This window comes from Dendropsophus ebraccatus, chromosome 1 (genome assembly GCF_027789765.1).
Source record: "Dendropsophus ebraccatus isolate aDenEbr1 chromosome 1, aDenEbr1.pat, whole genome shotgun sequence".
In the NCBI taxonomy this organism is placed as follows: Eukaryota; Metazoa; Chordata; class Amphibia; order Anura; family Hylidae; genus Dendropsophus; species Dendropsophus ebraccatus.
In genome coordinates, this window is record NC_091454.1 from 78,498,708 (window position 1) to 78,516,946 (window position 18,239).

At 42.3% G+C, this 18,239-nt stretch overlaps 1 protein-coding gene across 1 annotated transcript in view; it reads left to right on the forward strand.

Moving 5' to 3' along the window:
* Positions 1-18,239, forward strand: part of LOC138783023 (dynein axonemal heavy chain 3-like) — an 877,176-nt gene that overhangs the window by 662,669 nt on the left and 196,268 nt on the right. The window contains exons 48-50 of the mRNA XM_069957145.1: positions 4,351-4,489; positions 5,878-6,068; positions 6,465-6,560. Of these exons, the coding sequence (XP_069813246.1) occupies positions 4,351-4,489; positions 5,878-6,068; positions 6,465-6,560 (426 nt within the window). The remainder of the gene's footprint in view (positions 1-4,350; positions 4,490-5,877; positions 6,069-6,464; positions 6,561-18,239) is intronic.

An 18,239-nucleotide genomic window follows, 5' to 3' on the forward strand; every position in this document is an offset into this window, starting at 1 on the left:
CCTCTTCCGGTCCCTCGCTGCCCGAGCTACTGTAGCTTGCGGCACGATCCGAACATATCAGAAGTAGTAATAGCGCCCTAATATTTAGCAGCCATGGAGCGGACCCAGCGCTTCTGAATATGAAGGACCCCGTATCGCACCAGGACAACATTTTCCAGGTGACGTCCCCCACACTGGAGAACAGGAGACCCCAGAAGAAGTGCAGAGTGTGGCGTAACAGGGGGATCAGGAAGGACACCATTTCCAGTGTGACGCCTGTCCTGATCCCCCCGGCCTCTGCATACTGGATCGCTCCAAGGCGCACCACACGTCACTGGGGTTCTACATTATCTAAATTCTGTCCCTTATTCCTATTTCAGGGGTCACGTTGGTCCGGGGATTATTCTGATCGCCATTATGGAGTCGGGAAGGAATTTTTCCCATTGATGAGGCTACTGTCGTCTGCCTCACGAGGGTTTTTTGCCTTCCTCTGGATCAACACAGGTTGAATTTGATGGACACCTGTCATTTCCAACCTTATAAACTAATAATTGCCCTAATACCCCCAAATAAATTAGAATTGTCCCTTTTCCCCAGCTAAATAGGTATGGCCGCCATTCCCATTAGAGGATGCCATGATGCAATTACAAAGCCTCTGTGCGGCCAGGACAGTAGAAACCCCCCACAAGTGACCCCATTCTGGAAACTACACACGATAAGGAATCTAACAAGGGGGGCAGTGGGGATATGGCCCCCAAGTGACGGCCACATTTGGGACGTGAAAATGAAAAAAAATGGTATTTTTTATTTTCTCGGCACATGTTCTACGTAAGTGCCTGTCACCAGTGGGGTCCATATGCTCACTGCACCCCTTGTTAGATTCCTTATGGGGTGTAGTTTCCAGAATGGGGTCACTTGTCGGGGGTTTCTACTGACCTGGCAGCACAGGAGCTTTGTAATTGCGACATGGCCTCCATCCTCCATTCCAGCCTCTAAATGGCGCTCTGTCCCTTTGGTGGCTTGCCCTGTGCCCATATGGCACATTATGCCCACATATGGGGTATTTTCGTAATCAGGGGAAACTACCCTACACGTTTTGTGTTAATTTTCTTTTTTAACCCCTTGTGGAAATGGAAAAAATCAAGGCTAGACCAACATTTAGTGTAATTTTTGTAAAATTTTTACTCTAAATCATTAATCTTGTCATGATTTTTTCATTTTCACAAGGGGCTAAAAGATAAAAAAAAAACACTAAATGTGTAGAGCAATTTCCCCTGAGTACGGAAATACCCCACATGTGTACATAAAGCGCCATTCGGGTGCAGGGTAAGCCTCCGAAGGGAAGGAGCGCCATTTCGTTTTTGAAGGCTGGATTTGGATGGAATGGATTTTAAGGGGCCATGTTGCATTCAAAAGGCCTCTGTGTTGCCAAGTTGAACCCCCCCACAAGTGACCCCATTATGGAAACTACACCCCTCAAGGAATGTAACAAGGGGTGTAGTGAGCATATGGACCCCACTGGTGACGGGCACAAATGTGGAACAATGTGGCGTGAAAATGAAATATTACATTTTTTACACTATAATGTTGGTTTAGCCTTGAATTTATCATTTTCACAAGGGGTTAAAAGAGAAAAAAACACACAATATGTGTAGAGCAATTTCCCCCGAGTCCGTAAATACCCCACATGTGGACATAAAGCGCCATGTGGGCGCAGGGCAAGCCTCCAAAGGGAAGGAGCGTCATTTGGATTTTGGAGGTTGGATTTGGCTAGAATGGATGATGAACGCCATGTCGCATTTACAGAGCCCTCGTGCTGCCAAAACACTGGAAACCCCCCACAAGTGACCCCATTCTGGAAACTGCACCCCTCAAGGAATCTAACAAGGGGTGCAGTGAGGATATGGACCCCTTGATGACGGGCACATTTGTGCCATGAAAGTGAAAAAATGAAATTTTTTACTTTTACGTCACATTGTTCCACATTTGTGCCCGTCACCAGTGGGGTCCATATGCTCACTGTGCCCCTTGTTAGATTCCTTGAGGGGTGTAGTTTCCAGAATGGGGTCACTTGTGGGGGGTGTCCAGTGTCTTGGCAGCACGAGGGCTCTGTAAATGCGACATGGCCCTTGAAATCCTTTCCAGTGAAATTCAGCTTCCAAAAGCCAATTGGCGCTCCTTCCCTTTGGAGGCTCGTCCTGCGCCCCCTTGGCACTTTATCGCCACATGTGGGGTATTTCCGTACTCGGGAGAAACTGCGCTACACATTTTGTGTCTTTTTTTTCCTCTTATCCCTTTAAGAAAATGAAAAATTGAAGGCTAGAACAACGTTTTAGTGTAAAAAATAAATTTTTCTTTTTTCACACCATATTGTTCGGAAAATCTGTGAAGCACCTGTGGGGTCCAAATGCTCACCGCACCCCTTGTTACATTCCTTGAGGGGTGTAGTTTTCTAAATGGTGTCCCTTTAGGGGTGTTTTTTAGGTTTTGGCACCCCAGAGCCTCTGCCAACCAGAAGTGGTACAGTCAGAAGTGACCAAATATAACGGAGGCGTTGAAATTCACTAGGCGCTCCTTTGTATCTGAGGCTTGTGGTTGCGTCAAATAGCGCAATAGGGCCACATATGGGGTATTTCTATAAACTGCAGAAACGGGGCAATAATTATTGGGGTGCATTTCTCTGGTAATAGGTTTATAATTATGAAAAATATTGGATTACAATAAAATCTCTGCACAGAAAATTAAAATTTTCAAATTTCTTACACACTTAGCTTTTATTTCTGTGACTCCCCTAAAGGGTTAAAACACTTTATGGATATGCTTTTGCAGAGTGTGGGGGGTGCAGTTTCTGAAATGGGGTGCTTTGTGGGGCTTTCTAACATACAGGCCCCTAAAATACACTTTTAACCTGAACAGGTCCCTAAAAATATCTGATTTTGAAATTTTACTGAAAATTTGGAAATTTGCTGCTAATGTTTTAAGCTTCCTATTGTCTAAAAAAAATTAAAGATCGTTTAATAAATGCCGCCAACATAAAGTAGACATGTTGCTAATGCTATTTAATATATAATTTATGTGGTATAACCACTTTCTGTATACGCAAAGAAGTTTCAAAGTTGGAAAAATGCAGTTTTTCACATTTTTTCACATTATTTGGGTTTTTTTCATAAAGATTTGTTATGATTATCGACTCCAATTTACCAGAAATGTAAAGTACAATATGTCACGAGAAAACAATCTCAGAATCAGCCGGATAGGTAAAAGCATCCCGAAGTTATTAATGACTAAAGTGACACTGGTCATATTCATAAAATTTGTCTCTGTCATTAAGGCCATTTCAGGCTCTGTCCTTAAGGGGTTAAAAAGGGGCCTTTATATGGCTCAATGCTTGTCAGTGAAGAGTGCTGGGTCATTTTGCAGCCCTTCACTTACATCATTGACAGCCATACATCCCCTTCTTTACACTAATGATTTTTTAGTGCTGCCCTAAGATGAATGAGTGGTTGCTGGCTCCTAAGCTGGGTTAGGGATTGCTGAAAATCCCTTTAAGCAACCTGATACAGACAGGAAAACAGTTTGGAGCAAAGGCTGATACCCAACCTTGTCAACATTTACACAATTGTCAATTTTTTATAGCAATATGCACAGTGTATAAGTTCCGAGGTAAGACAGTAGTTCAACTACAATGGTTCAGCAGCTTCAGGTCCACCAGGGCCCTAAGGGCTAGTGGGAATTAGTATATATTATGTATAACACAAGAAGGAGCCCCCAGTTATGCATCAGGTTCCAGGAGCTTGTATTTGTGCCTCTGGACAATTGTACTGCTCAGAGATATCATTGCTAACAATACTGACTAATACACAAGTACAAATTACATATATGTGCCTATGCAATATGTCAATTTCAAAAAATGGAACAGTCCCTAAAAGATTTTTGAAGTCTATGCAGCATGAAAGAGGTATGGCCAGTCTGTCACTTTCTGTAGATAGACCTCTGCAAAAATTGCAGTAGACATGGGTAATGGTATACTTATGATGATCTGGTACTATATGGATATGAAAGGGCCATGACAGTGTGTATGTATAGTATGGCTAGATTAGGCTTCTGCTTTTTAGGATTCTTTTTTCTTTCTTCATTATTATTTGCCATGGGATATGATCTGGAGTAATGATATATGATGGCTAGTCTGGTATTATTATTGTTAGAGTGTAAAAATAGCCAACAAGTGTTAGTTGATTTTGTAAGGTAGATGAAAATGCATACTGATATTTATGAACATACAGTACTGTGAATAGATAATGCTTTTGTTAAGATATTGCTGACTATATTTAATACATTTACTATATTTTTTAATCTTCTTGTGAATTTTAGTGTATGCAACATTTTTTACACCAGTATAATGAGCACAGTAAGACACCAATGAATCTGGTAATGTTTCACTTTGCCATTGAACACATTTCCAGGATAAATAGAATCCTGAAGCTACCATGTGGACATGCCCTACTTATTGGTAAGAGTTTGCAATTATCATATTTTATTGTAGAACTTATGATTTATGGTAATCTTTTTAAACGGTTACTAGTTTATTATAGACACCCATTGGGAATTTTCCAAAATGGAATAAATCAGTCTCCTGGTGGCTGTTCCAAAGTTGAGAACGTTATCTAACAGGCAGATGTTAAGGAGTTACTGCGCGCTTCCCATCATAACCTTAACGACCAATAACAGATATACCCGTCATGGTGCCAGTAAGGGTATATCAAGAGGGCTCATGACTCAAGCCCTCTCTATGCCTGTCAGCTGATAGCAGCCAGGGACTACAGCTAATAGCCGGCATGAAGCAATCTCTGTTGTGGTCTATTGTCATTGTTTAAATGCTGCTGTCAATTCTCACAGTGTCATTTAAACATTAGAAATGCTGTTCATTGGTAGTGCAGAGACTTGATCGGCTCTAATAAAATGTCATCAAAGAGTCATCTGTATGCAAGTATGATACCAATAAAAACTACAGACCGTGACACAAAAAATGAGCCCTCAAATAACCCCATAGGTCGAAAAATAAAAACATTATTGGGGTCAGAATAGAGCATTTTTAAACATTTGTTTTAATGTTTTAATTTTCAAGTAGTAAAATAAAAGGTACATAAATTGAGTATTGTTGTACTCGTACTGACTTTAGGAATAAAGATAATGGGGCTGATTTACTAAGGTGTTCCTAGCATCACATTGTCGGATTTGTGTTCTTTTCTTGTCCACTTTTAGAGGACCAACACATTTACTACAGAAATGCGACACAATTTGTCCACAAATCGGTCATTTTTAGCCAAAAAGCTGCCAAGTGGGTGTGTCGTGAGTGTGTCCTTTAAAACCCGCTGTGTGTGTGTGTGTGTGTGTGTGTGTGTGTGAGAAAATTTTAAATGATTGTTAATAATTCTATTACTCTGTAGCAGTATTAGGGTATGTTCACTCAATATTTTTGAGATGAACATATAGCCATATTTTGATAATTACAGCTGGAAATAATGATCATGCCCTTATTTACAGCTGTAATTATCCCAAGACAACAGTATTTTTACCTCAAAAAACATTGGGGGAGTTTTATTAAACATGGTGTAAAGTGAAATCGGCTCAGTTGCCCATAGCAACCAATCAGATTCCACCTTTCATTTACCAAAGAGTCTGTGAGGAATGAAACGTGGAATCTGATTGGTTGCTAGGGGCAACTGAGCCAGTTCTACTTTACACCAGCTTGAGAAATTTCCCTCATTGTGTGAACATAGACTTCTGAGTAACAGTGATTATAGACTAACTGTATGAGTTTAAAATGTAATTAAATATTATTTTAATTACTCTAATTCTTTAGATTCTTAATATTTTATATATTCTCACTATAATCAGGAATTGGAGGAACTGGCCGCCAATCGGCCACAAGACTGGCTGCATTCATGGCAGATATTGAAGTTTATCAAGTTAGTATCCTGAAATCATACACAGTTAGTGAATGGAGAGATGATCTGAAAAAGGTGTTGAGAGCTGCTGGACAGAATGGGATTCCCACTGTGTTTCTGTTTGCTGATCATCAAATAAAGGTACAGCAAAACAATGATAACCTAAACCAGAGAGTAATCGAATCATGCTAGTACCTGGTCATAAAAATAGCATATTACCGGCAATCCAGCAAATAATAATAGCTACTTACATACAGAGTGATATTTTGCCACAAACCTGTAATATCAATACCCTACAAAGCTGCTCAGTAAATTGCCTGCTTTAGTCCTCAAAATGCCCATTATGAGAATGATAGTAGTTTCATGAACGCTCATTAAAGCAGATGAAGAAAGATGGGACTTCAAGATAGAAATGTGTTTTGCAAATAACTGCACAGGAAAAGTACAAGAAATAAATTAATAGTGAAAGATTTTTTTTGTCTGGTTCTGAGATTCATTATTTGACTTGTAAATGGGTAATTTTCTTTCTTGCAAAAGGATGAGTCATTTTTGGAAGACATCAACATGATCCTGAGCACTGGTGATGTTCCCTCCTTGTTTAATAATGAAGAAAAACTGGAAGTCATGGAAAAGGTCATCTTTCTTTTATTGTACTCAAGTCAGAGGTGCTCACAGGCAGAGCGATAGGAGAGCATTGGAATTATTTTATGATACCAGAAACATTTTGAACATTGGAAAGGAAATTCTAGTGAAGTTTACAAAAATGACATTAACCCTTCAGGGCACTGCACAATAGTCTGTCTTCACAAAACTTAGAATACATCACTTCCTGCATGACATACAGCATATGATAAGTACTGGAAGACTGGAGATTTTTAAGCACAAGTAAATTACAAATCTATACAACTTTCTGAAAGCAGTTGATCTGAAAGAAAAAGATTTTCACCGGAGTACCCCTTTTAGGGTTAGGCCGCATTCACACGTTCCGTGTTCTGCAAGTGCATGTAACAAACTCTCCCCCCCACCCGGGCAGCATCTGTGATAAGATGCTGGAGACGGGGGAACTGTATTCATATGTGCCGCACTGTAATGAATCAGCTGCGCAGCATTGTCATTACAGCGCGGCGCATGTGCATACAGTTCCCCCGCTCCCAGCAACTTTTCATAGATGCTGTCCGGGGGAGCGGGCGGGGGGGGGGGGGTGTTCTGTTACATGCAATCCGCATCCGTGTTCCATGCAGAACACGGAACGTGTGAATGCAGCCTTAGGCTCGATTCACACGTAGTAATAGTGCGTCCGTATGTACGGATGTAATAGTGAGGCCGTATATTTGATGTTTCGTGTGTATGCTGGGAAGTATAGGATATGCGGCTGCACAGTGCACACTCCGTATGAGTTTCTGGCCTGATTGTATCCGGGTCCGTAAAAAATGAGCAAGACCATTATTTCCGGGCCGAAATGGTCCAAGTCGACCGTAGGAAGTAACATTCGGGCCTGGCGGAACCTCTGATTACTGCCGGATCAATCTGGATTCTCATTAGAATAATTCATCAATGCGTAACGCCCCTTCAGTTTAAAAGGCCCAAGTGAATGGGCTTCAATAGGTGACCATCCTTTTAGGTGTCCCGATCTGGAGCGATGGCACGGCGAGCGGAGCATGGTGGTGCTGGTCGTGGGCGACGTGGTTCCTGGCAGCGGGACATTGATGTTCCACGCCTGATCGCAGAGGTAAGTTTGATCGAAGAATTACACTCATCTTTCTAGAATGGTTTTACTTGGAAAATAGGATGTGTAGTCTCTTTCTGTGTATCTATTTATCCCTCTCTCTATCTATATATCTATGTAAATATATGTCTAATAATATGTAATGTATGCGAACCCAAATACATATCTCTGTTAATATATTTATGTGATGTGTTAAAATGTTTTACTTGGACTTAGAAATGCACATGGTCGTCTCGGCCAACCAAAACGCACCTAAGCCACATGTAACACACATATGAATGTCAACACTGTTAGTGGTCTTAAATATAATCGTTTTAGTCATGCGACACGGGCGTGGGAATGTGGCCTGCAAAAAACCACAAAGTATCGTCATGTGTTTCCTTATCTGCTATAGTATTAATTTCTAGTGCAGTTCCCATATAAAACCACTACTTACATATGTCGAATTTAGTATCCCTATTGAGTGTAGGGTTGTTTGATTTCTTACATGTATCAATTGTATTTAATAACAGTGACATGTGTACAAATGTAGACAATTTTTCTGCACAAATCAGTATAGTGCGTTTTTGATGCGTTTTTTGTGTGATATAGTGCATGTGAATCTGAGTAAGCGTGCGCACTACACCGTACACAGTATAGTCAAGTAATGTTTGTGGAATCTTTTGCAAATCGAGTCGAGCAAGGTTGCGTTTTTGATGCGTTTTTTGTGTGATATAGTGCATGTGAATCTGAGTAAGCGTGCGCACTACACCGTACACAGTATAGTCAAGTAATGTTTGTGGAATCTTTTGCAAATCGAGTCGAGCAAGGTTGCGTTTTTGATGCGTTTTTTGTGTGATATAGTGCATGTGAATCTGAGTAAGCGTGCGCACTACACCGTACACAGTATAGTCAAGTAATGTTTGTGGAATCTTTTGCAAATCGAGTCGAGCAAGGTTGCGTTTTTGATGCGTTTTTTGTGTGATATAGTGCATGTGAATCTGAGTAAGCGTGCGCACTACACCGTACACAGTATAGTCAAGTAATGTTTGTGGAATCTTTTGCAAATCGAGTCGAGCAAGGTTGCGTTTTTGATGCGTTTTTCATGTAGCTCGTTTTTGCACGTAGTTTCATGTTATTGTGTGCTCCTCCTCGAATGTTCGACCTAATGCTATACCTAACCTTACATGTATTTAATTATTAAAATATATTTGTCACTCTATATCAGCGACTGTTTAATACATAAATGTTGACCATAGTTATTACAAAATGTCGAGATCTCTAACCATAGTCGTTGTGACATGTTTTATCCACACACTAAGATAACAAAACACCACACACACACCAGAACAAACACCGCAGCAGTGAAATAGTTAGCTTCACTCGTTTGCACATGTGTTCATGTATTTTCGAAACAATGTTGATTTTCTCTTTCATCAGGTGTGAATGCAAAGCTGGCATTGATCTGGTCTTGTGGCCTACTAATTAGTGCTAGTTAAGATACAAAGCCTTTCCTAAATTCAATCATTAGACACCAATCTTGGTATGTTTTCAGAAGTGTGTTCAAAGAGTTCTGGCATTCCTTGGTTTAGTGAGTCTTGGCTCAGTGGTTATTAGGCTGTGTTCCTTAGATTACACAGGTGGTCTGTTGGAATCCCAACACCACTCTATGTAATGTCATAATGGAAAACATGTTCTTATTCTAATCGATGTAGACACACAGAGAGGTGAAGTCAGATGGAGATGTCTAGTGATTTCTGTCTTTCTATATAATTTTTCAGGTGCGGTCCCGTCCCCATTTGTGGGACTTGACTGTGCGTGGCTACCACGACCGCGTCCTGCGTCGCGAGACGTGGGAGACGATAGCGGCTGTGGTAGTCCCACAGTGGGGCGATGTGACGGACAGCGAGCAGCTGCGGATGGGTATGTCGTGTTGTCAAATAATGTATGACATAAAATTGTGAGAACAATGTCCGATATTTCTACCAAGACCTCGAAATATCTATCAATTATTAAAATCTATCTATTTCTAATAAATCTTTGCTTTTGTCAGTCCGAGCAGTGGAGACACGCTGGTCTAGTGTCAGGGACCAGTACCAACGGGCGATACGCACGGAGGAGAGGGGTGGGGAGCCGATCTCCATGCGCTATGCGCCTTTGTTGGATTTTATCCCGAGCCGCAGTCAACGGCAGTAAGTATATTTTTCTTATTCCATAATGTATATAGTATCATATAGTGTACAATATGTAATACATGAGATAAAATGTTATATGGGAGTAATGAATTTTAATTCTGCCTTTGGTTGTTCAGCAGAACCTGGTCCATACTCACTAGCAGATAATCTCATCCGATTTCACCAATCTGCCTCTTTATGTATATGTTTTATAGGAATGTGCAGACAATTATCTTTAATGTATCCCGATAATTTGACTACATACACTATTGCCATTCTTTATAAGGCCCTAGTTGTGTCATGTTTGTTAGCCTTCATGCTGGTGTATGTGACTGTCCAGAGAGGGTTAATGTATCCTGACCAATCACAATAGTCCCCTTTGCTCACACTCAAACAAATGCTTACACACCACTCTGACTCGTGCTTCAACATCCTGTCATTTCTCTAAAATATGTTAGTTTCTGTCATGGCGCTAGAACAACATCTCGTGATTTTTGCAGATCACGGTCACTCCCTCAGTTGTTTAGCGTGTGCTGTAGGTGGCAGAGCCAGTAAGCATGGTGAATGAAATGGCTGTTTCTATGCAGCGGATAATGTTTTATATTTAGTGTCCTACAGTACTAAGCAGTCCGAGAGCTGTTCTCCGGCCCACACTATTCACTTCCTTTATACTCAATGCTGGGCGGCCTGCTGCTCTGTCACTGTCTCAGTGTGGCCTGCGGGGATCTATGACAGGTACACAGGCCTCTTACTGGCCGCTTGTGTATCTGGTCACATGACTAACTCAGGCTCCTCTCCCTGCTGGGCCACATTAAAAAACACTTGTTGTTGTGTTGTCACCAGAATGGTTCCATGCCCACAACATGCCCTGAAGATGAGAGCATTGTTTCCACACTCAGAACGGGGAACATTTTTGGCAAATGTTTTTTTGTTTAAGTTTATTAGAAAACACTAATGTGAATGAGTTAATATAAATAGTTGTATGTCCTAACATAGGATGCGCATAGTACTACATAATGTCTTCGTGTTACCAAAACACACATTTCGACATACTGTATGTTATCAAAACTTAAACATTCGATATATGAAGTACCTTTATGAATGTGTCCATATTAGCTAACCTTTCTGTCTCTCCACAGAACCAGTGGCAATTTCTCAGACCCACCGGGAGGACAGGATGCTGCTGGTTCTGATGTTGCAGCATCACAGCAGGAGGGGGATAGTGCCACGCCACCGCCATCACAGGAGCCTGGCAGTCCTACTCTTTCTGAGGGCACGGAGCCGATGCCAGGACCTTCTGGCTCGACTTCCATGCACGAAGAGGAGGAGGCTGCAGCACCATCAACATCTGGTGCAGGTCCTAGTGGTGTGCCCCTGGCAGCTCGGCCACGTCAGCCACTCACGAGGCCCACTACTACCACCACCAGGAGGCGTCGGGAGCAAGAAGAAGCTCATTCAGCACTGAGTGAGTTGGATCAATCTGTCGTCAACTTTGTCAGGCGGTTTGATGGAGGAGATGATCAGAATGATTTCTTCTGCTACTATCTGGGAGTCCGTTTACGGAATCTCCCTACTAATCTGGCACGTAGTGCGCGGATGGTTACAGAAGTGCTGCTGTCGTGTCACGAGCAGATTGACCCCGATACTTTCCCCGACCCTTGCTATGTGGGCGTCCTCCTACAATCTGTGTATGGGTTACACTCACGGAGGCCACATATCCCGCCGGAGGGCTTTCTTTTCCCCGAGACCACTGCGCCCCCACCTGTGCCCCCACCTCTCTCCCCCCTTGTCCCCCCAGCATTGTCCCCAGAGCCACCTGGTGCCATGCCCCCTCCATCTGAGGGTACTAGGGCCGTTCCTAGGCGCCAGCCACGGCGTGGACGGCGCTCTCGGGCATCTCGTTACCCACGACGTTTATGATTTCTACTATGTGATGTATGAGGCAATACATCATAATATTATTATATTTATTTGGTTTAATTTTTCTATTTTTTTTTTTTTAATTTTTTTTTTTTTTTTTTTTTTTTTTTTTTGGTTTATGGCAAGTGGTCTCCTTTTTCAGGCCCAGAGAGGTCATTTTGTGTTAGGGTAGAGTAGGGTCCATGTCCCTGAGGACACCTTACCGGGGTGACATGGTACACTCTGTTTGAAAAAACAGTTTGCTAAGATCCTCATTTAAAAGAATCTATAGAAAAAAGTAAAATCATAATGTCTTTCCTTTAGCTATCTCCAGGGCGAATGGTTCTTGTGTGTAGGGGCCCTTGTTAGCAGAACCAATATGTCACTACATTTAAACGTCAATAAGGAAAAAAAAGGACTGTCATACAAATAGATGAGTTCCTAAAGGCAAGTGTCTGATGTGTCCGGTTTTTACATCCATTACTGACTTTTGTTGCCTATGTTTGACTCAGCATCTTGCACAGAAGGTTGATTTGGGAAATGTATCCTTTTTGTTAACCTTTATACACAATAATGGGTTTAATGTGATATTTCATACAGAACATGCAGAGTTTGGTGTAAAATTATTTTATATATAATATTTAATTCAACATTATAAGTATTTTAATGATCAACAATAAAATCCAAACTACATTTGGCCTGGAGAAAACAATGCTACATTGTGTGTGTGTGTAAGTCGAATAGTTGACATTCTTCCACACACATCTGCGTTGTTCTCTCTCGATTGGGAGGTGTAATGTAGTGATTTGGCTCAAGGTTACTAAAGTACCGCGCGCTTACACAATGTACTGTATCCTAGAATCAAATCCACATTTTCACACATGGAGAGGCCTAAAGCCTTGCCAAGGATACATCAAGGATCTATTCACATGTTTTCAGTTTAAAAAGCTAAAAATTAACCATTATTATGTTTGTATTGGTTTGGCCTTTGCACATAGTGCAGTTAATGGATGTGTTGACGATATATATGTAACATTTCCCACAAGTCTCAGGCTTTTATTAACATGTTGTGTCACTACGCTAATCATTGACTCAGTGTGTGCTGGATGAATATCTGATAGTCTGCTCCTAGACTGGCCCACGAGATCGGCCTTTGGGAGCCTGCAGCAGAATGCAATGATCTGTCTGCAGTAAGCTGCAGCTTCATGCGCCCTTCCCCCTCTGTCCTAATCTAACTTTGACTTTACTATTGTGACATCATATTGCTTGGCAAGTCTGAGAATGTTTTTGAAAAAAATTCCTTGTGTATTTATATAATCTCTCATTTTTTCACCTCTCCCAGAAAAAGCTTAGCTGGTTGTGCACTTTGTTTCGCGTAATGATTTGCATTAATGCGACATGCCTATTTTAGCCATGTATACAGATGGCAACACTTTATCAGTCTGAATACAAAGCCTCTATTTCATATGGTAATTCAACATTTCGTAACCCTGTCAGTAACCAAAGTGAAAACTAACGTTGATTTCTAGTCAACAGTGGCCTTTGCCGCCAAGGGCTGGTTATTTGCATATGTAAATGAGTGTGTTCGCTCACATATGGAGATAGTGGCTGGGCTGATCCACCGGTTCGGTAGCTCCAATATAGAATGGATCACATAAATCGTGGGGCCCAAGCGGCAAGCAGCTACGACATGGTGCAAACAAAGGGGTTTAAGGAATGAATCTAGGAATAACAAACGTGTTGTTCTGTGGTCATTTCATGGCTGAGCACCAGTTTTCTCCTTCTGGAGATTACACCTTAGTTTGCAGTTAACTGACGACCAGTGAGTGCCTGGCCTGAGGGCTGGGTATGAGGTATCGTTGGTACAGGTGTGCTCTCGGCCTTGTCAGAGAGTGGACATGTGTCCTGGACCTTTGCAGGTGCCTTTTGGGCCGGAAGGGAAAGGAATGTTGTGTTTGTGGTCCATTTCTTGGAGAAGTGGCCAAATGTTATATAGCATTGTTAGTGCATGTATCTGAGTGCCACCCTGCACTGTGGCTAGTTGCACCTGTGTGATGAGAGCAGGATTGCCATTTGGCCTTGACATAGGATGATAGAAGAAAGGAATTATTTATTTGAAGCTTAGCCATGAGAGAAATATTGTTTGCCACACATTTCTCACGGTCTTATTTTGTAATTGTCCTTGTATATTTTTAAATCTAACTCAAAATACAGGGATGAATGTAACAACTGTTTGTGTCCAGGCTTCACCTAGGCCGTGTCCGTGACTGGATGGAGATAACAAATGTATCATTTTGAGTTCCTATGGGTAGAAGCCAAGGTTATTTAGGATGTGTCTGCATTGTAAGAATCTGCACTTTGAAAAACGTCGCTGGAAGAAGAAGTGATTTGGACAACAAAGCCGGAGTGATTCATGGAGCCCGAGATGTATCCTGATCGGTCTGTTATAGCCGTCGGCCAGCTGATCAGTGAAGTAAGTATTTTCTGGAGCTGTTGGGAGTGCTTTATACATAGATAAGATCATCGATAGAAAGATTTCGATCGTCCTTTGGACTCGGAGAAGATAGTTGTGTGGCCGTGACTTAATGTATGACTGTCATTTGTTGTGTGAGTCACATTTACATACATGTAATTTACAAGTCTTGTCTTTTATATCGCTTTTTGTGATGTCCAAAAGTCACATCTGTAATTGCATCCTGTTTAAGTGGTAAATAATTTAGTGAAAACAAATCGATTATGTAATGATCAATAGATGCTAGATAATATTTATTTTATGTGTACGATTGTCTATAGTCATTTAGTGGCACGATACATCGCTCCGAGTAGTTTATGTAAGTACGATTGTGTGTAATTCCTATGTGTTTGCCATCAGGGGGCGCTTGAAATCCAGCAATGACTGCATGAGTCTTTTCAGATGTGTGTGTCTCCTCCAAATCTGTGAATGTGTTAGCTCTTTCGGACCATGTAACGCACATCGTATTTTAGGCGAGATTTGTAAGTAATGGCTGGTCGAGGAATTGTCCTTGTAATAGCACATGTTGTTGGGCAAACAGGGCGTGACTTAGGATTGCTCTTAGCGAGATGGCCGTGCAGCGAACTCTCTCCCTTCTCCCTCCTCCCTCCTCCCTCCTCCCTCCTCCCTCCTCCCTCCTCCCTCCTCCCTCCATGATGGTTGTTGGCGGCACATACATAGTAGAAATCCTACCATATAATGTGCTGATAGTGTCATCATAAGGAGGTCGCTTAAATAGTACGCAAATCACGCACAAGATCCGGCGCAGGCTGATGATGCTATAGGCTAGCGACACAGCGTGGACACGCCCCCTCTCTGTAGTACATGCACGTCATCAGTGTGCGTAGCGGGGTTGTTGTTTAGCCGGAGTGTTTGGTGTGCTGTGCAAATTCTGTTCACTGCTCGGCTAATGAGTATTTTGGCTTTTAGCGCTGCTCTGCTTTGTACTTTGTCAGGCGTTGTAACGTCGGAAGCACACACAATCCGCAGCAGCCACGTTCAAAGAGGCGTGGCCGACCATTATGGCACTTGTAGTGCAGCGGCTTACGACGTGACAATGCCGGACAGAAATGGGTAAGCTGAGCATCGTTACATGGTGTCACATAGCAATTCGCCGAGCACACGACACGCAATAGTTAACCCCCCCCCCACCCCCGCTACGCCCAGTGCTGAGGTGGCGAGACTACAGAGAGGAGGCGTGTCCCCCCGTGTCGCTATCCGATCCCAGACCCCCGCGCCGGATTGTGGCCTTCCATTCCCTAGTAGTAAGCACATATATTTAGGGCAAATACTATGAGGACATGATGTGAGTAGTAGTGTACTGTGTATATGATATGTGGCGCCAGCAAACATCATGGAGGGAGGGAGTTGGCTGCAGGTGAAGCTGGAGACCCCACCCACATAAGTGACGTACTATTTACAATCAAACATGGCGTGTAGCATGTGACATGGGTGTAGTAGCTATGACCTTATTGACTAATAATTTCTAAGACGTTACTGTAATTATTTTGGATTTTCAGGTCCATGCTCGGCCAGTGCTATGGGCCGGCCCTGCGCCTGGGTACAGAAGCCGGCTAACACGGAGTGCCGCATGGAGGGAGGTTGCCCGGATTGTATACCCAGATTGGGACCAGCATACTAGATTACAGCAATGGATAATTGGTAAGTTGTTTAGCCACTGTGGCAAACCATTAACTCGAGTGTTATGGTCACCTGACGCTGATATATTCCTAATGTGTGGATGCTTTTGCTTGAAGCTAACTATGTGGAGACCAGGTGGTCCAGTGTGAGGGACCGATTCATCAGGCAGCGACGGCAGCTGATCAGGCGTGGGGCCGCCCAAGAAGAACTGGCCGCTTTGCGTTTTGCCCCAATGCTGCGTTTCATTTTGAATTCCCCCAGACGCCGCAGGTAAGTGTGTGTGTTAATTGCATGTGTCCATGGTAGGAGCAGATGATGACGGAGGTAGCTCAGTGTCTTATGTGTGCAGACATAGACATGTGTTAGATTTATATAGATTGTATACATCGAGGCTCCAGCAGGGGGAGCAGTATATTTAGTGAACACTTTAGAGTAATCTCGATTTCGGTAAGATGAGGCGCCCCCTGCTGGACACCAGATAACTAACAAATGCAGCCTGGCCTAACCGCTTTGGGAACAGCTTTTGATCCCTCCAGGATCTAATCCAGAACATGAAATGGCAGTTATGCCAATAGCGTGGACTGTCTTCATAATGTTTAAACAATGTACGCAATGTGTCCATAGAGTAAACTAATGTTCCACTCGGGTGGCCTTGTGAAGACCCACATTTTGGGTCAACAGTGTGTGAATATATTGTAAAAAGTTCTAGTGTGGCACCTCGTACATAGAAAATAGTGTGAAAGCAGGCAGAGTGTAATCCTGCATTGGATGCCTCCATTTTAGTTATCTGGCTAAATATGTCCTTAAACAAAAGTGCCATCTTAGATAGTGACCAGTGTTGTTTTCTCCTCAGACCACAAGTAGTTCAGCAACCAGCAGAGGCCTCATCGGATGAAGAGAATGAAGAACCTAATCTGGCAGAGGGGTTGGCCAGGACTCCACCACCAAGATGTCAAGAGGGTCCTGTGGAGCCTGGCGAGAGAGAGTGACATGTGCCTTGACCGTCCAACAACATTTGTGTTTGTTCCGCACTCCCTCTCCTCAGCTACACCAACACCACCCCTTGTCTGCTACACTGTAGGGCCTTAGTGCCAACCGCGCCTTACTAGCATTAATAATTTCCTAACATTTGTGTGCACCAGGACCACATCAATAACACACTGTTTAGAAGGTCTGGCATCACATTAGCTAGGGATGACAATAACAGCTTTGGGGGATTGGGATGTCCCTTTTATTTTTGTGGTGCCAGAATACAGTCAGGCTGGCTGTGTCCTTCACATATTGCCCACACTATTGCCTCTGCACACTATTCTAACTTCTGTCAACATGGTCCAAAGTAGTCTCCACACACCCTCGCCCACATCCACCCACACACACTATCATGTGAATGTTTTATTTTTTGACATGTAATAAATCCATTGCGACATATCTTGTTGTTTCCCGAAATCTTATTTTTTACTTGTTTATGTTTTAGTGTTTAAGGGTTAAAAAAACAAATGATTATTGACTGCCACTAAGGAACTACGAAATACGCTTCAAAATACTTAGTGGACTTTGTTTGCATAGAAAGCTGTATTGAATGTTGCTATTGTGTCTTATAAAATTTTGTTGTATGCTTTACGTTAGTAGAAAATGAACACATGCTGGATGTCCTTCAGGAGAATATTTCTAATCATATGTGAGACATTGCTGTATGTGTTAAAATGAATGTGTCATGATAGGAAATATTATAATGTAGTTAAGTATTTCATTTATCAGGCCAACACTCTCCTGCTGTGGCCACTTCCTGCCTTGGCCACAGATGGCAGCAGAGAGCACTGTCATACATGACAAACAAGGAATCGCAACATTCACTACATGTTCGTAGTAGGTTCACAATACGTGTATTTGAGTCAGTATATTTTGGTCAGTATTGTTAACAAAACCAGTAGTGGCTTAAAAACACAAAGGCTGTGTTCACACAATGTAGAAATAGAGTGGCTGTGCGCCATTTAAAGTGAAATATTGCTAAGTTTTTTTTCTAAGAATGGATGTTATTTGGAAATGTCCTTATTTAGTGTTTTAATGGCGCACATCCACAACATTACAACATTGTGTCGAGATCCTTTGGGTGTTTAGAATCCACTGCTGTTTTTGTTAGCTATACTGAGTGAAATACACGTATTGTGAAGCCACTAGCGAAGATGTAGTGAATGCTGCGATTCCTTCTTTTTGAGGTCTGAGCCTGCTTTATGCTGACATCTGGAGCCAAGGCAGGAAGTGGGCAGAGCAGGAGAGGCTTGTGATGAGCACTAACATATTTTGGGACATTAATGTTATTATCATGACACTATCATTTCCACATAGAGCTCTATGTCCGATGGTAGTAGAAATCTCCTCCT